The sequence below is a fragment of the Eschscholzia californica genome, unplaced genomic scaffold, assembly GCF_041429995.1.
Source record: "Eschscholzia californica isolate CP2 unplaced genomic scaffold, dmEscCali1.0.p SCAF_3, whole genome shotgun sequence".
Lineage (NCBI taxonomy): Eukaryota > Viridiplantae > Streptophyta > Magnoliopsida > Ranunculales > Papaveraceae > Eschscholzia > Eschscholzia californica.
Window position 1 is genome coordinate 24,888,900 of NW_028238420.1, and position 20,464 is coordinate 24,909,363.

The window sequence follows — 20,464 nt, forward strand, 5'->3', positions numbered from 1 at the left end:
GAATCCATCATCTTTTGGCCGATCTTTCTTGACTTTTCCGGCCATTATTTTGGCCGGAAGCCTTAGGGTTTCACTTGGGAACCTCTTGTCTTGATTTTCCTGTTGTTTGATTGAACTTTTTAGCTAAAAATCTTAGATAGAGAAAGCTTGCTCAAGCTTTAATGGTGGTTTGATTCAAAGGAAGAAGATGACTCTGCTGTTATGGGGAACTCGGTTTCTGTTACGGGGAGTCAATATTTGCACTGTTAAGGGGACTCCTACATTCTGCTAGGGGGAGATCGGCTGCACCTAACCACATATATTTTCCGATGTTTCTAGCTTCGTGCCTCATCGAAATAGGGAGATTTTCACCTTAACTCGTGTCTTTCTTTATTTTCTTCTCGTTTATTATGTGCTCCACCATGTCTAGCTAACTTTTGTAGTCGGATACTCGTGATACATGTTTTGATGTGACAAGAGTTTTATTGCTTTTAATGATAAAATCTTCTGGATTTCTAGACCGTTCATGGACTGGAATCTGAGTTAAGCCAAGAGTTCGTTGACCCATCCAAGTAAATGGGTGAAGTTAACTAACTTTTTATACTTATAGATCATTAGTACTAGTCACTATCGACTTTGTGGATCGAAGTATCCTCCTCATTCGATTCTTGCTCGACCCTTTTTCCTGAATCTGTCTCATCTCTCCTTCTATAGTTTAGTTTACTTTTCGTTGTTTCTTATAAATCAATCCAAAAATCAAATTATCACCTTTTATTTTAGTCTAAGATAGTGAGTGACACCTAGACCGGTGGCTAGACTCTCTCGATATTCTTATTACCTTCCTATCTTCGTGGATCGATCCCGGTCTTACCGGGTTATTACTTGACGCCCGTATACTTGCGGGTGGCGACCTTCTAGGGTAACCTTTTAGGCCCATCATAAAACATTTAGGAACAATACGTTTTATTGGACGACCCGTTATCAATTAATTTTTTTTTTAACTAAAACATTGACAATGGTAACAGATGGACGAGAGCGTCATGATGAGGGTTGACGAGCCCTGTGACTTCGTTGTCTACGGAGTTGATGACCTGATCAGTACAAGCTGGTGATGGAGCAGTGGCTGAGTGCGTTGCAAGGTTGTGAGCTATCCTTGCGTTTATTTTGGCAATTTAGTGGCTGACTTCGTTTACTTCGGAACCTTCAATGATCGTCAAGCATGTCCTTGTCGGGATTGGCTGCGTTGGCTCTTTTCGTTGTTCACCCCTGAGCACTAGTGTCTTTTACCTTTGTTTGTTAGCAGGTCTGTGAGGCGCCCTCTTTTCAAGAGCTCTGTCACCTTCAACCTTAGGGTATGTTCGTGATCTGAATGAAATTCACACCACTTGGAGTTGTCCCTTTTATTGCTCGGAGTTTTGATCTTACCTGACCACCCCACTGTGTTGCCCATACCTTTCATTACGGCTATTACATCGTTGGGTTCGATATTGCGGCTATTACTGTGTTGCTTTGACTAACTTTATCATCTAAAACGTAACGGTGTCAAATAACAATCAACGTTAGTTAACTCTCCCATTAGTTAAAAAAAGTGAGATGCCCAAAACGCAAGTTTTATTCAACTTTTGATGTCCCAAACAGTAATTTTTCAAATGCAAGTGTCCCTAACACTATTGTTGCCATTTTTTAAAAACAATATTCAAAATAAATAAAAAAATCTATTTACATTCATTAACCATATTCACATAAACCTCCACACTCACATGAATTCATAAACCTCGTTCACAAACCTACGTATCATAGCAAGTTTGACCACAAAATTTGATTGTATGCATTGTCATTCACACAAAAATTAATCTAAAAATTAATACATCTATAAATATTCATTTGTTCGTAAATATTAAAGTATCTTAATGTTAAAAAATAATTTCTATCAATATTTCAAGTAGCTTAATTCTTTAAAAAAGAATGTCAAATTTACAACGATGAATTGGAGAATAACATTTTGTATCTAGATAATCCTAGTTTTGAAAATCTTAAATGAACCCTACCACGGTCCATCTCTACCTTCCTATTGACCTGGCCAAATAATTAGGGCTTCCATTCTTGGTAACTTGCATGGAGAGTTAATATTTCAAGTAAACCACTTCTCCTCTGCCGCAACAAGTATAAGAGAAAAAGTGAGAGAGTTAAGGAGTAACCGCGAGAATTTTAGGGTTTCACATGAGGTCATTTCCCTTCATATGAGAAGAAAGAGGGTTCTGACGAAAGAAATTCTCTCTTTGCTGAAACAATGAGTGAGAGAGAAGGAGAAAAATTAAGAGAGTGAGAGAGAATAGAGAGAGAGAGAGAGAGAGAGAGAGAGAGAGAGATATATATATATAGAGAGAGAGAGAGAAAATGGTGGTGATCAACAAAGGCAATTTTGAATATGCAGGTTTATGTAAATATATTTTATAGATGTAATTAAATTTTTATTTTTATTTTGAATATTTCTGAAAAAAATTACAACAATAGTGTTAGACACACTTAAATTCGAAAAATTAGTGTTTGGGGCATCAAAGGTGAAATAAAGCTAGTGTTTGGGGCATCTCACTTTTTTTGAATAACGGGAGAGTTAACTGAAGTCAATTGTTATTTGATGACGTTACTTTTTGGATGATACAGTCAACCAAAATTAGTCCACGCCCCAAACTCAAGAAAAGAATATCTTCCTGCCCAAATTCACCACTCGGTCTTATGTCCACCTTTTTCGCAAAATAACTCTTTCTAAAAATATGGCTTGAATGTAGGGTTGGGGAAAACGTTCTGGGAACCTGAGACCCAACGCTATCCGTCTGGTGCGTGAGGACCCGCCCACTGAAATAAGCTCGAGTCAGGCTTACTTGGCCCGTTAGCTCGGGTTCTAGTGGGCGAGACTCGGGTAGGGCCTCCTACCCGAGTCCCGACCCTATATGACCGACCGTTAAGCAACCCGATGAAATCCGCCCGATACTCAAACCTTTTAGTCTGCCCGCTACATGTCCGACATAGGTCCGCCCGATATCATGGTCAATAACTTGCTTCTTCATCTTAAACCAATGAAGCTCTTAAAGAGAACTATTGTCTGTGAGAAGATAACATGTATGATTTCCTGCCATTTTAGGGTAAAAAAGATATCATGATCAAATTATCTAAACTAGTGAAGTTGAAAATCCATATTTGAATACTACAATACTCGATTTGTGATGACAAAGAGATAACATCACCCCTTCCCATTTCCAGCCCCTGAGACAGATTGGGTAGCCGTTGTTTTTGGGGTGTTTTGAAGATGAAACCCTAAATCAATGACCGATATAAACATACTATTAGGTAACATGTTTAGGGTTTCTCCATTATTGATTGGTCATGATATAATGGGTGGGGGAATCCCTCATGAGACGATTAGGAAAGGTGGGTACGAGAAGAATAAGAAGAAGGGTTCACCTACTAGAGCAATGAGAACAATAGCTTCATTGGTGTTCGTTGTTCCACTTCCATCCCTCCCATCACTCTACTGTCATTTCCTGTTTCTTTCTCTTCAGTTATTCGCGTCTTCATTTTTTTTTGAAAACCCGAAGCCGCTCGGCTCGAACGGAGATGGCGAGCGGGATGCGGGAAGAAAAAATGCCTAAATGTCGGGCGGAGCCCGACGCTCAATGATGGGCTTCAACTTCCCATGAACGATCCACCCAAGTCCTTAAAGAAAAAGCCTGCGGGGCCGTGCTCGACCGACTCCCGCCCCTACTTGAATGACTAACATGTAACCATCATCTCCGGAATAACCTAGTCCTTATAATCCACCCCATTGTACCAACCGTTGATAACCCAGGGAGTAGTCATCACCTGGTCGGACAATATCACTTACTACTTCTTTATACTTGGTGAACAAGCAAAGATCCGTTTCTAAACACACCCACATTGAAGCAATTCGCGATCTTCGTCAATATCAGTTTCTAGTCACTCACTCTCTCTGCCACCCCACCTTCTCGCCACCTCATCTTCTCGCCACCTCATTGTCTTCTCCGACCGAAAAAATTCCGGTCGGCAACCTTCAAACTTAAAAAAAAAAAAAATCTCTCTCCTCTCTCACTCAAGAACTTTTTTTTTCTTCCCCTCTCTCTCTAGATCTAAAGAGAGAGGAAGTCTGTTCAAGGTCCCGGCCAGAGGTCTGTTCATCTCTCTCTCTCTAGATCTGAGAAAAAAAAGAGTTTTAGAGAGAGAGGAGAGAGCAAAAAGTTTTCTTTTTTTTTTTTAGGTTTAAAAGTCGCCGGTCGCTTGTCGGAGAAGAGAGAGAGGTGAGAGAGAGGTGAGAGAGAGGTGAGGTGGAAAATTTCCCATAAATTTTTTTCAAAATTTTACATATTCCCTTTAAAATTTCACACCCGGAAACTATTTTTTTTAAAAAAATTTTCAAATTTTTTTTGTTAAGACTATTTCTTTTTTGTTAAGACTATTTCTTTTTTGTTAAGACTATTTCTTTATACTTGGTACGGATCACTTTCTAACTTCCCCAATAAAATCAAAAAAGGAGCACTCAAGCTACTGTGCTTTGTCAGATTCCTCAATTGTCAAGTCTTTATCAACAATCAATCTCAATAAAATACTTCAAAAACCTAATTTCTTCAATCCTCAACACATTAATCAATCTGATCTTCTTCCTCTTGGCGTGTTCTTATTAAGCCCTAATTCTTTCACTCTCTAATCATGCATGCTAAACTCCTCTGTAATTCTTCAGATAATAGAAACGAGATGACAAAAGAAACTGAATCTAATCAATCTTCAACTACTCCATCATCATCGGCTTCTTCTTCTTCTTCTTTGTCGTCGTCGTCGTTATGCTCTAAATGTACAGAAGTATTAAACTATTTATGGATTCCTCTTTTGATTTCCTTTACGAAATATATAAATTCTGCTAAATCACAAACGATTCTTCTACCAGGACCTAATCGAGCTAATAAATTAAAATCAACACGATCATTGTCTTGTTCTGTTCCTACAGAATCGAGTTTGTATTATAGACCGGTGATTGGGATTTTGAGTCATCCCGGTGATGGTGCTTCCGGTAGGCTTAATAATGATACTGATGCTTCATATATTGCTGCTTCTTATGTTAAATTTGTTGAATCTGCTGGTGCTCGTGTAATTCCTCTCATCTATAACGAACCTGAAGAAATTCTTTATCAAGTAAGTTTTCTATAAGTAGGGTTTATGAATACTGTATGTTGTTTACAGTTTTTTCCTTAAGAAGAGTTTTAAATCATCCTTGTTAAGACACTGATTATTGCAGATATGATTTATTTCTTCCAATTAGTTAGATGATGACAGTCAATTGATGGTCAAGTTTCCATATAAACTACTGTTTCTTTCAATAATCAAAATACAAATTGTTGAAAGTGTCTTGATTCTTGAATATGTGTCAATATACAACCCCTAGAAAGGCACGGATTTTTTTGGCCCGACCCGTTCTGCTTATGTTCTCCCTAGTCTTTTAAGGGTTGTTATCAATGTATGGGGTATCCATGTATTTTCGAAGTTTGAACGAGAGGCGGTGAGACTCTGGGATTAGGGTTTCCAGTGAGCTATATGAAGTGAAACCTTAGAGATATCTTTGTTTGTTGTCCTTCATTTATAGTGGGAAATCATTGCGCAATTGTTCGTCGTGGACTAGGTCTCATCAACTGAACCATGTAAATCTCTTGTGTTTTGTGTGATTGTTACTTTCTTTACTGCTTTACTTGATTGCTTGTTCTTCGTCATAACACAAATAGTGAAAATGAGTAAAGGAACATATATATTTTTGTGCTATGTAGCGAAGGTAAAATAAAGCAACAATTTGTGACATTTGAGTAACCTAATTCAGCTAACTAGTGTATTTGATATCAATAAGCAATACATAAAAAATGTGAAACAGATTAATTAGCTTTCATTGTTACTGTTAGACTGTGGTGTTAATATGAAATTGTTAGCAGATTGTTCATTGCAATTATATTGGGCATGTAATAAAGTGATAGCTTATGACCATTTGCTTCTTTTGGTTTTTCGTATTTGTCGAATCCTAAGGAAGGATCATTAGCTTGAACCGATAATCTTTAGGACATAAGCTCTATACGCAATGTGCAAAATTTTAGGTTGCCATGTGTATTTTCGAGCAGTTACTGTACACCTTTCACTGGCTTTGCCTCCCCGTTTTCGCTATTGATTTATTTTTGTTTATCTTATTTTAGACTCTTCTAACCGGATCCCCTCATATTTGTATAAAATATTTAGTTTTAAAGGATCTATGAAATTCTAGCACTTAATTTGATCTTTTCTATTTTCACTCAACTTTTAGAAGGAAATTAGACCACCTTCTAATTGATATTTTTCTTTCTTTTTTCGAAAATTAAAGCAAATTTCCTTGATTGAGATAGGTTACTGAATCCTAAGTTTAATTATTAGAGATTTGTATTTGCAATATTTGATGGAATAACATTTTGAATGTGCTTTTAAATTTAATTCAGAAGCTCAATCTGGTTAACGGAGTGCTCTTTACAGGAGGCTGGGCTAAAAGTGGATTGTACTACGACAGAATTGAGGGAATTTTTAAGGTACCAACTGTTTTACTCAATCACAATAAACTTTCGTTCTCAACAAATAGTGTCATACATTTCATACTAAATCTTTACATTGATTTCGTTATTAGTTCTTCTTCTTCCTTTTCATATTCTAATGATAGGAAAATCATGTTTAAGTTATTCTGTAAATTGGAATGGTTGCATGTCTAAGTGATGACGTGGGATACACTTGTAAGTTAAAAGGTTTCAGTTAAAGGTATTGGAATGAAGCACCTACGGATCATGGACATTGGTGTCATAAACTCGTGTCTTATCTTACATTCTTACTTTTGTTAATTTTTTCTACGTAATATGGATAAGGGAAGTTTTATATGCAATGTCTAAAATTGTTAAAGGCAACGTTTTTTTTACTCAAGACTTGGTCAAAATAAGATGACCAAGTATTGCTAGAGGCAATGCTCATCTTTCTTCTTCTCCGGCGAAAGGTCGCCGACAAACTGACCTCTAAAAATATAAATCCTCTTTTTTTTCTCTCTCTTCTTCCTTCTTGTTTCTTCTTCTTCTCTTTACTCTATCTCTCGTCTCTCTCCGGCAAAGGGGAGGAGCCCCTTCGTCGAAAACCGTATGGTTTTCAGACAAAATCCAATCTTCAAGTGGCTAATATCACTCGTTTTCTTGTAAAACCCTAATTCTTCGATTCTCTCCCTGATTCTGAAGCGATGAAGACGGAAAAAACTTCATCGATCATTTCTTCGACGAAGAAGGAAGCAAAGAAATCAAAATGCGTTTTTAACGTAAATCAGGAGTTGATAATCCAGGGAAACTCTAAGTTTTCTTATAAAATTCTCTAATGAATTCTTGTTAGGTTTTACGTTCAGGTTGAAGAAAATAAGACATGGTTTCAAGGGTTAAGAAAAGTAGCAAAAGCAGCAGGCCATCAGCAAAGAAAGAATGAAGAGAAAACACGAAAAGGTAGAAGAACAAGATTAGATCCTGAGAAAGTTTTAGGAACCCTAAATTTACTCGAGAGTAACTTAGAACAAGAGAATGATGATGATGTAAAGATTAATGATAAAGATGAAGGTAGGTAGAAAAAAGAGGAAGCTTCCAAAGTTGCAAGCTCTTGAAGAAGCAAAGAAATTACAGTAAGCTAAAAATGATCCTGAGAAAGGTGATATAATCTCAAAAGAAACATTTTTGGAATACAACAACTAGTAGAGCATCTGGGATTAAAGTTCATGATGATCCTAAATTGATTAAACTGAGTATCAAGAAGGAGCAGTAGAGAGAGAAAAAGGGGAACTCTTTATTGATTTTTTCGGGATGGTAGCTGGCCGAAGGTTGTCGGCCTGTGACTTGCCACCGTTAGGCCAAACATTGGCTAGGCATTGCCTCCTCCCAAACACACATTGCCTTTAACCAAACTAGGAGTTGTCTTTAGTAAGATTGCCTTTAACAACTTTGGGCATTGTTTATAAAATCTCCTTATGGATAATAATAAGCACATTCGTGCAGTGGCGGACCCAGAAAAATTTCTTTATGGGGGCACTTTTAGTTATAATAAGTTGTAAATCGTCCAAAAATCTCGATGTGACGTCTAAGGAGTAATTTTTATTACATTCTAAGTCAAATCAACTACTATTGCTTATGAGTTGTATTGATTGTAATCAATATAAATTAGTTGTCATGTACGCATTCAAATTATTTAAAGAAATTGAGAAAAAAAATAGGGCATACATATTTTAGAAAATAGTCAAAGTATAACACACACTTATACAAACACACACAGACACACACATGTATAAGAAAAAGAAATAAAAAGAAGTTATAGAAATGATATGAGAAAAGCTCTAGCAATGTTAATTGGAGTCAACATTGAGTTTACAATGAAAAAAAGGCTAAAATGTGAATTGATATATAAATACGGGGTCAAAATGTAGAAATATAGGACTAAAAATATAGATAATTAAAAACTAGGGGTCATATGTGAATTTACCCATAGAAAAACTAAAAGAAAAAGGGAAAGGACTTGAACCCAAGACCTTCAAAACGCCGAGTTCATACTATCACCACTACACCAACTGTTCTTTCGTGAAATAAGTTTGGGGCTTTCATATTTTTATATAGTTTAATACTATTTCACATCTAATTTTGGACCCATGGGGGCCTGTAACCCCACAGGCCCCTACGTGGGTCCGCCCCTGCATTCGTGTCCAACACTGATTCAAGATATCGGATACGGTAAGTGCAGAAAGGTCAAAATAGGGATAAAAATATGGACATATGATTCTTAATATAGTCATTAGGTCTTCATTTTCTTCTTACAGTTTTTGTGAACTCTTGGAGTAGCCATTTTTTACATCACATACGAGAAATGCAGACCTAGTGTTGTATTTAATTGTCCTACCAAAATTTCAGAGCGAGTATCGGACAAAGAAGCCGAGAATTCGATACAATAGAGCATTTCTACATTTTCTTTGTGTTATTGCTACCCATCTTCTTCATAGTTGATGAGAAGTTGAAAGCTCTTTGAGAAGTTTGAGTCCCCATATATCTTAGATATTTTCACTCAAAACATGTAGATTCTGATAGGTCCCAATCAAAGCAATGAAATAAATTGCAAATAAGATTCTATTTAGGGCTAGAACTAACCACAACTCTTTTGATTAAATTCAACTTCCTTTCCATTGTTGATTACAGAGAGTTTAAATAGAAAGAAGAAAGAGAGAAAACAACTACTTCCTAATTCTTAGGCCACATCCCAAGAATAAAGGCAGACTAACCCCACAAATAAAAAAGAACTAACCCACTACTTCACTAATTAACTACCCACATCTCTTTTCACCTTATCAATACCTCCCCCATGAACTTGAACCTTGTCCTCAAGGTTTATATTCATGAACCAGTCCTGACTCTTGTTAAGTGTTCTTCGGTTAATATCGACGTCTTCTTTATTCGGACGGTCCGGGTTGCCTTCTAACAGTAGCATATGTGGCCCACGGCAGTTATGAGCAGGTTTAAATTTTTCATCACAATCAAAACCAGTCCTTGCATCCTTCTATTCTGCATTTTGTCCCATGTGAGTCGCTTCATCTGTCCAGTTGCTTTAGGTTTTGTAGGGGAAATAAATTCAGCAACATGTTGATCGGAAGGTTGCATGATTTTCTTGTGTCATGTAATTTTTTCGTCCTTCATTCTTGCAAGACTGATGGCTTCCTTTAAGGATTTTGGTTTGAACATCCTAATACCATCAGCAATATCTGCGTTAAGGCCTCCCATGAATGTTCCTACCAAAGCCTTTTGTGTCCACCCTTGAACCCGATTACCCAATCTTTCGAATTCTCTTTGGTAGTCATGCAATGAGCCATGTTGTTTAACCCTCCAAAGGGCTTCATCAAAGTCTTCGCATTCCGTAGGACCAAACCTCGCCCATAGCTCCTCTTGAAATATTTCCCATGTTACTTCATGGCCTTCTTCTCCAAAAGCCCTTCGTAACCATTGCCACCATTGATTTGCCTCTCCTTCAAGGTGAAAGGATGCCAACGCCACCTTTTGTGTTTTATCTGTCCCTTGATATTTAAAGAATTGTTCCACTTTTGCGAACCATTCAGTTGGGTCTTCTACAGAAAATCGAGGAAACTCCAACTTAGCTGTTTTTGACGAGAAAATTGGTCGCCCACCTTCGAAGTTGTCGCGAGTGTCTTCTCTAATGGGGTGAGAACAACCACTTCGATTGTTGTTGCTGCTGGACATCTCTTTAGAGATCAATGTTTTAGATAGCCTACCGATCATTGCTTCCATTTGTTTAAGTTTGTCGGTAATACTAATCTCGACTTGATGGAAGGTGTCTTGCAGTCCTCCAAATGAAGTCTCCAAATTTTCAATCCTTTCCTTGTTAGTAGCGATCTTAATAATACTCTGATACCAATGATAGGTCCCAATCAAAGCAATGAAATAAATTGCAAATAAGATTCTATTTAGGGCTAAATTAACCACAACTCTTTTGATTAAATTCAACTTCCTTTCCATTGTTGATTACATAGTTTAAATAGAAAGAAGAAAGAGAGAAAACAACTACTTCCTAAATCATTAGGCCACATCTCAAGAATAAAGGCAGACTAACCCCACAAATAAAAAAGAACTAACCCACTACTTCACTAATTAACTACCCACATCTCTTTTCACCTTATCAGGTTCTCTTTATCTACAATCAAGCCGAAAGAGAAATAAAAATTCAACTTGTAAATCCTGATATGTCTTTTTCCACTTTTGCTCATGCCGAACTTGGAATCATGATCCTAACACCATTATTCTTTCTATTGGCCAACTCATATGCTGCAGTGTCCATTCTTTTACAGAGAATTCTGGAGAAAAATGATGCAGGGGATCATTTTCCTTTACTCGCAATCTGCTTAGGCTTCGAGCTCCTAACCATGATTATCAGCAAGGTGATCTGCTATTATTTCTTACTTTCTTCTTTTATGCTACTGAAATATATTTTATCATTTTGAAGTTGTCCAAGTTTATATGAAGTTGTCCAAATATATTTTAGTTTCAAATTCATTTTTCGTGAGAACATCTCTTCGTTGAAAATAAGTTTTATCCATTACTATACTTTTCTTAGTCTCCCTAGGTTTATTGTTTTTGACTCGATGTTTCAGACTTGATTGAAAATGGGGCGTACTTATACACTACAGCTACTATTGTATTAAATTGCGTAGGTACCAGCCTTACCTGTGATGTAATTTCAGGACAATGACATTCTCGAGAAATTCAATGCATTAGATTATGCATCTACTCTTCAATTCACCTCAACTACAAACGTTGAAGGCACCGTATTTCAAAGGTATTTAGTTTCTGAGATGTTCTGCCCTTTTGCTTCAGGAAAAGCTAATTTATGTTGTACAATAGAGTGCTTTTAAGTTTCATCATATTTCAAGATTTACGTACCAAATTTTTTATGATTCTTTACTTGGTGATACTTATTTTACTTCTTTAGTAGTTGTAATGGGCAGCATTGGCCACAACAAGTGAAGTTTCACCCGCCATAATGTAATTATGTGCAATCCAGTCAATGATCTGTGTTGCGTTTGCACTTCTATCTAGTCTGTGAATTTTATAGAGCTTTAACATGGGTTGGTGTTTCTCCACCATACTTCTATGAAAAAAATATTTGTGTCTCTCTAGCAGAATCAGACTCCCGCTGTGGAAAATCAATTTGCTGTTTGCGCTATTTGACAGGATTGGTGGACTCAATCCCTTGTAGAGTGGCTGCATGGCCAATTTGTTTGTTGTTCCCCAACATACTTTGCTAAGATACGTGCCTTTCTTGAATAGAGATAAGTTCTGTTCGATTCCGAGTGAATGTGGTATTTTACCATGTTACCAACACTTGTGAAAATTTTGTAATACTTGGTAAGACAGGAAAAAGGAAACGTTATTCCTGCAAAATCTCCAATAAGAACTTGCTCAGATCTTGGCTTTAAGCAACAAATCTTGTATCGTTAGCAATAAAAGAGCCATCAATCCCATGGGACGAAAAGTGTGTACTGACCAAATTGACTTGGCAAATAGTTCCTCCACTGTAATTGGCAAATAGTTTTTGCAACAATTATAATATTTTTGAGTAAGGAAAGGGGATAAAGTGTAAATGAATGAAGAATGTTAATAGTGAAGTAGCGAAATACATGTTATCTGTCTTATTGGTCTTATTTATCCTTGGAACTCTACGTCTCAACTTGTTTTCTTACATTATTGGAATGCGTACTCCTAATTACTAGAATCGCATATCTTAGCTAAGGTTAGGTTGTTAACTGATAGAACATCAATCAAGATATGAAAAGTAAAATGCAAAGTAAATCTTTCTATTTGGTTATTCCTGCAAAAGAAGATAGTATTGAGAACTTCAAAGCTTGCATATGTTGTATATTATTTAGTTATATCGTAATTGACTTGCATTACTTGGTTTGCAGGTTCCCTCCTGATTTGCTTAAAAAGTTAAGTACAGATTGTCTTATCATGCAAAACCATCAGGTAACTTTTCAGAAATAGAAATGATCTTAAAAATATGTACTGTTTTGGAATGAGAAATACGTTGTTGACTTCTCAAATAAGATTTATCTTGTTAGTGATGTTCCTCATGTTATTGAACCTTTATTTTAGGACTACTTAACCATATCATCAATCAGTTCTATTTGTGTTTACATTATTAAGGACAGTCGTAAATCAGGGTCCTTCGAATGACTTCAAGTTAATAGACGTTACGATATAATTCTCGTATGGTATCTCAGTATCTGAATCTGAGATATGATGGTGCGAAAGCTTCACATATAACGGTCAACCCAGATAGATTATTTCAGTTGCGGTGGAAATAAATTGTACAATGTTATTGGGATGCTCGGATGATGTAACAAGCCCCATTGCTATCTTCTAAGTTTTTTTGTTTTCTACATTTACAGTTTCTTCGTATATCAATACATTCATTCAAAATAAATAAATTATACAATGTTGTTTTGTGCAAATTTGGGTTGAGATAACTGTTCCTTTTGGCATGTCATCATATCGACTGAATACGTAACAAAAGACTTGTGAAGTGTAAGTACTCTAGATTGCATACTATGATCATGGCCTTACTGATGAGGAGACTGTTGTCATTTATCATTTATATTGGGTTATGATGTAAATAGGGTAGAAGCTTCAACAAAAGTTTATACTCATTGAAATCAAGTAATGAACTATTTATAAAGAGAATTCCTTAAATTATTACCAAAACTAATATAAAATCTTTAATTAGCGATAAAATATACTTAAGTTTGTGGAAAAATAAATAACTAGGAGCAAGTAGTAATATCTGAGAGATCCAAATAGAAAATGGAAGTAAATGCAATCCTAATCCCAATATAAATAAGTAACTTTAATCAAATAGAAATTGGTTCATTCCTAGGAATGCTTTATAGGTTCAGCCGATAGGGGAGTGCCTCTAAAGCAAGGAATCAAATTACGAAATATTTCGACCTAATGACTGAAATAGTTCCGTTTCCATGCTTTACCTAGGTTTCCACCGAAACCGAAATTTAATATGATTTCCATTTCCATGACTACCGAAATTTCCACCGAAACCGAAATTTCATTCCTTGCTCTAAAGGAACAAGACCCATTGTTTATCATCTGCAACATGCTGGTTCTTAATGTTCTATAATTGGTAGTCAAGACAAATTAATTTCTCAGTTATCTTTCTTTGTATCTGTAATTCCCGTTCCGTCTTTCTCTATTGATGCAAAATTGACCCCAATTCCTAATTCTATAAATATGACAGTACGGTATATCACCAGAGAAATTTCAAGAGACTCCTGCTTTGTGTAATTTCTTCAAGGTTTTGACAACAAGTACAGATGAAGACAATCAGGTATTAGACACTAGCAATTCTCATGTTATATGGTATTTACTTGCAAGGGAGATTACTTCTTCATCTATTACTAGCTTGGTGTGAATCCTATTATTTGTTTTCCAGGAATACATCTCTACTGTACAAGCAGAAACCTATCCAATCACTGCCTTCCAGTGGCACCCAGAGGTTTATACTTTACCCCTTTGTTGCTCTTATATTTCAAATGCCGTCAACTTGCATCATTTCTTTGCATTTCTCACATTTCAGATTTTCGTTGTTAACTGATTTGTATTTCCTGTCTTGGGTCTTTATGTTAATAGAATCAATTTCAATACGAAATAACCAAAATATCCAAGTAATTATGACATTGAAAACTGAACATTAGGAGGACTGTAAATAGTTGTTTACTTCTAGTTCATTCTTTTCTTCGTTCCATTTGGATGTTAGTCCTAACTTATACTGGTATGTAAGATGAATGAGTATTGAGGAATTCTTTTCTTCTCTGTCATGAAAGAACTTCTATTTACAAAAGAAATAATCAGGTAGCGTGCCAAGGATTAAAATGTTACTGGAAAAGTTAAGTCACTGTTTAGGACATAATCAAGATCTGGGGATAAGGAAATGTATTTGATGTAATTAGGGTTTCCAAACCCCAAATAAACTACTCTCTCGACAACAGATGGCTCTCTCCGTTTTCTTCTTTCTATTTTTTTTTTGTTTCTTTTTCTTTTTTCTACTTTCTTAGCTGAAAAGATATATTTTATTTAGTAAGTGTATAAGTATAACAATTTGACTTTGGAAGCCCATTAGGTTTTACGAAACTACTATTATTATAAATAAGGGATTAGGTTTAGTTTAGAATTCAGTTTTGAATATATTTATATTTGTTAGGGAATTTGAGGAAAAAAAAAATCAAATATTAATAAAAGGTATTTGAATTTCAGTTTTTGTATTACTCTTAAATTTGTTATTAGAAACAATTATAAACCTCCACATCTTGCTTCCGCTTACGTGTTTACAACAGTATGGTATGAGAAGGTGAATTGTTCGAAGAGTGGAAGGAGGAAGAGTATTATTTGAAGCAACAGAGGAATTTTAAATCAAATTTATACATTACTTAGAATTAAGATTTTGAAATAAAAATCATCACTTCAAGGATGATAGGCTATTAAGTTGTTAAAGGTTAAAGGTAATATCTTAAAACTGAGAGAACCTTTGGTTGAGATGCCGGACTTGCCTGTAAAGAATGTGCGGTTAAATATACAGCAAAATTACTTAGGTACCTGACAAGAAATTTTAGAATGCATTGAAGTTAATAAGGGCGTATTGAGAAGATCACGAAGAGATAGAAAGTGCTAGACAATCATACTAGTAAAGTTTTACCTATTTCTAGGAGACTACGGCCAAAGATAATTCACAACGTTTCATAGGTTACCGTGGTCTAACAATTAGGCCTCACTCTAAGATAGTGCTTTTGTTTTTTTAGTAGTGATATAATGATTAGGTCTGTCGCAGAACATAATGAACAACTCTGTCCAGGCCATAAACAATACGGAGTGTACAGGAAAATGAAAAAGGAGAAGGTTAGAAATGGCTTGTTGAACACAAAAAGTAGGTAGCTTGAGCACCCAAACATTCAATTCTAGCCCTTGAGGGATATGGTGCTGAGATCTCGTTGCACGTAAATAGACCGGTGTCAGATTATGGTTGAACTTTTGAAGGTGAAAGTGCAATTTCTGCATATTTTCTTAGTTTTTATAAGGCCCAATCGTTGTGGTAGCATGTATATGGTTGTCTGGTATGTAACTGATAGTTGTGTTATCCTTAGTTCCATACTGTATTTTATGTGATCACTGATGTTAGCGTTTATAGGTAATGAGTGGAGAACTGCTGAATAGAGCTTCTCGCTGATGGAAACATCTATCATTTCTTGTATATCTCTGATCCCTTCCTCAATAATGCGGCATGCCTAGTACAGTTATAGTGTCCATTCTTTTATTTATTCAGGCAATGTATGATGTATCTAATTGTCTCACAAACTATTGGAGTTCCGGAAATAGAATTTGTCTGTCACTCTCTGTCCTTCATATCTTGCTTTTTGTCCAAAAAAATAAATTTTTTATGTTTCTCTGTGTCAACTAATCAAATTTTGTATCCAAAGTCTTTTGCTTATCTATTGGTTTTACTGTGGATTTTGTTGCTACTAATATTTAGACTTCAAATAGTATAGAAAACAATGGGCTAATCAATTTGATGCAGAAAAATGCTTTTGAATGGGGCTTATCTATGATTCCACACTCTGAAGATGCAATTCAAGTAACTCAACATGTTGCCAACTTTTTCGTCAGGTAAAGATTGGTACGAAACATTTCGGATTTCTTTTTCTTTTTCCTTAGATATTGTTTTGTGTTGTGTCTGTTAGGATTTTATTTGCAGATATCGGCCTATTCTAAAATTAAACCCCATCTTAAGTTGCTCCGCAGTTAAGTATATAAAATATGTTGCACAAACAACCTCGTATGTTCTTTATCTTGTCCCATATGTATACTGGTTTTTCTCGCTTCTAACACTTCTCATTGAAATCACTTCTAACATTTTTCATTAAAGTCACTGACTATTTTCATTCAGTAAGCTCCCATCTTGTTTTGAGCGCTCAGAGAAACTTCTAATGCACGAAGATAATTTTTCACTGCTAATTAGTTCTAATACAGCGAGCCATTTACTGTTAGTACAGCTCAAATTACGTAAACATGTCAGATTTTTCGTATAATATGTGACTTCAGTTTGGAACTTCTTTATGGTTTGTTTATGTCTTTATGGGAATACGTGATTATCTGAATGAGTTCATATTGCTTTCTGGTACAGTGAGGCAAGAAAATCCTTGAACAGACCACCTGCTCGAGAAGTCCTAGATAACCTGATTTACAACTATAGTCCTACTTACTGTGGCAAGGCCGGGTAATTAAGTTCACATATGTCTTGTTCTTGTATGGTTATTTGTTGGGAAGGTTTATTCGGTGCCCTAACTTTTACGTATTCTCTAATTGTAGGAGAGGATATGATGAGGTTTACATCTTCTCTTGATCTTTTCACTGCCGCAAATATTCGAAGTTACTCTCAAGGAAGAATGTTATGTCCAGGTATCTATATATCTTGTTAAAAGTATACACTTTGTAAAATGTAAGTCTATTAAAGATTCAGACGAGCGATTCTGTTGTTTGAAACAAACAGTCCACGTAACTAGAAATTAATCGGCAGTTGTGATCACTTGTTCTTGAAAATTATAAACATGGGTGACAGTTCCAACTGCTAGAATCTTTGTTTTAAGAACTGTTTTTAAACCTCAATCCTCAAGGTAGTTTACCTTGATAAGGCGCTATCTTATTGAGTTTCATGATTAGTCACTATTTGACACTTGACCAACTCGACTAGACTAGTTGTTCTCGTTCTCTTAGGTTGTGTTTGTTTTTTTCAGATCTGAAATCTGAATTGGACATATTTCAGATTTCAGATGTTTGTTTTTGGATTTAAAGAAATCTGAAACTTTTGCTGAATCGGGTGATGGTCTGAATGGGCTGAAAAAAGAGTCCATATGTTTCAGACTTCAAAACAAGTCTGAAAAACAAGTCCAACATCTGAAAGTCGACAAATGACGTTTCTGCCCCTGTATTTTAGAATCTTTTTTTGTCCCATCGACAACACCACCAAAACCACCACCGGCAACACCACCAAAACCAAACAACAACCACCACCGGCACATCATCAACACAAACCAGACCACACCATCTCACCACCATCACAAACAGTTGGACCACCATCACAAACAGTCGGACCATCACGACCACCACAAACAGTCGGACCACCACCACCATCACAAACAGTCGGACACCACCACCGTGGTACACTACAGCCACCGCCATCACAGCACGCACAACGAACATCAAAGGAGATTTGTCGAGGGTAACCTACCCGTTTTTTTCCAAGCCCTCGCCGGATCTGGCGAGGGTTAAGCTTCGTTTCGCTTATTGTTGAAAGAAAGATAGAGAGAGAACCAGAGAAGGTGAAAGAGATCCGACGATCTTACAATCGGTTAGAGAGAGATGGTGACATGTTTCAAGAGAGAGAGAGGAGAGTCGGCAAGAGGCATCCAGAAAGTTATAGAGTAGGTGAGAGGTTGGAGTTCCGGCAAGAGGTTTCCGTCGGAGAGAGAGAGAGAGAGAGGAGAGGCAGACTTGTGGAAGAGGAGAATAATGAAAGCCCTACCTAGGGTTTCTAGTATTTTTATTCTCAACCAACCTTAGGGTCTGTTTAGCCATATATGTTAACGAGGGGTATAATTGACAAATTCTTAATTCAGCCCCAACTATTCAGACATAAAAAACAAACATCTAATTGACAAAATGGTTAAGCTAATTCAGATTCAGCCAATTCAGATTCAGACGCATATAAAAAAACAAACACCACCTTAGACTCTCAGACTGCCAGATTCAACCACTAAATTAATTCTCTCGGGTGAAGGGACAATAAACCAAAATATTTGTTCTACTTTTAGGACGACCAAACAGGCAAACATTACGAATTGCTTCCCGAACATAAACTGAGTAAAAGGAAAATAATATAGCTAAGAGCATCTCCAATACAACAATCAAACTCTAAATCTTAGAGTGTCAGATAGGAATCTTTAGAGTTTTTCTTTAAAATCAATCTCCAATGCAAAACTCAATATAAATCTCTAAATTTAGAGTGTCCTCTTGAGTTTCTCTAAGTGCCACATAAGCTAATCAAGTAATTTTATATCAAAATATAGGTTTTTAGAGTTTCTCTTGAGTGTTGCATTAGAGAAGGCTTTGCAATAGAGTATTTCTAAAGGACAAATAGGAAAGAGACCATTTAGAGATCCATTTTTCACTCTTGACATATAGGATTTTTAGAGTTTTTCTTGAGTCTTGCATAAGAGCATCTCCAATGCAACACTCAAACTCTAAAACTTAGAGTGCCACATAGGATATTCCAGAGATTTTGCCTAAAAACCATCTCCAAGCAAAACTTAATTCGGATCTCTAAAGTGAGGTGGCGGTAGTTATTTTAGAGATCCTCAAGAGGACACTCTAAATTTAGAGTTTCTTTGAGTGTTGCATTGGAGGATTTTTAATAGTTAAAATATAGACTTCGAGTGCCACATAAGCAAATCCATTAGTTTTATAGTTAAAATATAAACTTTAGAGTTTCTTTAAGTGTTGCATTGGAGGATGTTTTTAATAGAGTGTCTCTAAGTAGCCAAGTACGAAAGAAATATTTTAAAAATCCAATTTTCACACTTGACACCTAGGATTTTTAGAGATTTTCTTGAGTGTTGCATTGGAGATGCTTTTAAGTGGGATCCCAGCAAAGAAGAGGTGCAGGCCTTCAAAAACTTGGCATCGCTATACAACTTATCAAAGCAGTCTTTGGTCATGATCTCCACTGAGCTACCAATTTTTTATCCATATTCTCTTCAAGGACCAATTAGCGACAGACGCAAAAATTTCAAACGGGTCATTATAAGGAGTACTAAGATGGAATAAATCATCATCTGGGAAATGGACGGGAGGAGCCTTACCTCTGTTCCTCTCGACTTTTTGAGCGGAGCCTATGGCTTCGTGAGCACGACAGGAGGTTCCTTCTGTCGTCTCCAACAATAGTGAGGATGGTCCTTTTGCTGGCGTTAACTTGCTTAGGTGATGTTTGTTTTTTTATTTATGTCTGAATCTGAAATGGCTGAATCTGAATTGGCTGAATCTGAACTGGTTGAATCTGAATTGATGGAATTAAGATGTTTGTTTTTCAAATCTGAATTATTAGGTCTGAAAAATTAAAGTTACATTTATACCCATGATTAATAAGAAAAATCTCATTTCTTTTTGTCTTTTATCTTTTGGCCAAATAAAAATATAAGAACTATAAAAACCCTAAAGACCTAGGGTTTCATTGTTGTTTACTTTCAAACCAAAAAAATTCAGAAGCCTCCATCTCCATGGCCTGATCTCTCTCTCTCTCTAACCCTCTCGCCGGAATGCTCTCTCTAACCCTCTCGCCGGAATGCTCTCTCTCTAACCCTCTCGCCGGATCTTTCTGTCTCTAACCCTCTCGCCGGATCTATTGTACTTTAAATAAAGTAACTAACGATTAACGACCAAAATACCACTCAAAATAAGAACACCCAAATTTTATCTTCCCAGGCAATGGCTCTCTAGTTATTTGAAACCTCCTCCTTCTTCCACCTAAGACCCCTAATTCTAAACCCTAGAAAATAAAATGAATTCCATCAAAACCTCTTTCCTCTCTACCACAACAAATTTCTCTCCTTCCCACCAAAATCACTCATCTCATAAACCTCACAAAAACCCTAGAATCAAAATTGTTAGCTCAATCACACCAGTCCCATGGACTCTCAGTGATGGAATGCTCTCTCTCTAACCCTCTGTGAATCCTCAACTGGAAAACTCTAGTGGGAGAGAGAGGAGAAAAGGTGACTGCGGCGGTTAGG

The 20,464-nt window shown here is 36.3% G+C and overlaps 1 protein-coding gene across 4 annotated transcripts; it reads left to right on the forward strand.

Moving 5' to 3' along the window:
- Positions 1 to 4,450: 4,450 nt before the first annotated feature.
- On the forward strand, positions 4,451 to 17,250 carry LOC147549161 (gamma-glutamyl hydrolase 2-like). Of its 4 annotated transcripts, XR_015238464.1 has the most exons (11): positions 4,451 to 5,181; positions 6,498 to 6,584; positions 10,910 to 10,999; positions 11,303 to 11,397; positions 12,524 to 12,584; positions 13,867 to 13,956; positions 14,062 to 14,124; positions 15,811 to 15,870; positions 16,198 to 16,286; positions 16,804 to 16,896; positions 16,989 to 17,250. XR_015238464.1 is itself a non-coding variant. In XM_086671432.1 (10 exons), the coding sequence occupies exons 1-10, from the start codon at positions 4,702 to 4,704 to the stop codon at positions 17,020 to 17,022; spliced, it is 1,182 nt and encodes a 393-aa protein (XP_086527558.1). In that variant the 5' UTR covers positions 4,451 to 4,701; the 3' UTR covers positions 17,023 to 17,250. The 4 variants fall into 4 exon arrangements, 1 of the variants encoding a protein (XP_086527558.1); XM_086671432.1 differs by lacking the exon at positions 15,811 to 15,870; XR_015238463.1 differs by lacking the exons at positions 15,811 to 15,870; positions 16,989 to 17,250 and having other exon boundaries at positions 16,198 to 16,720; positions 16,782 to 16,896.
- The last annotated feature ends 3,214 nt before the right edge of the window (positions 17,251 to 20,464 follow it).

Bases quoted from the DNA above. Each gene is read 5' to 3' on its own strand.
- LOC147549161 (XM_086671432.1), top strand. From the start codon at position 4,702: ATGCATGCTAAACTCCTCTGTAATTCTTCAGATAATAGAAACGAGATG. The intron at 11,000-11,302 runs GTGATCTGCTAT...ATGTAATTTCAG, and splicing joins TAACCATGATTATCAGCAAG to GACAATGACATTCTCGAGAA. The intron at 16,287-16,803 runs GTAAAGATTGGT...TTTCTGGTACAG, and splicing joins GTTGCCAACTTTTTCGTCAG to TGAGGCAAGAAAATCCTTGA.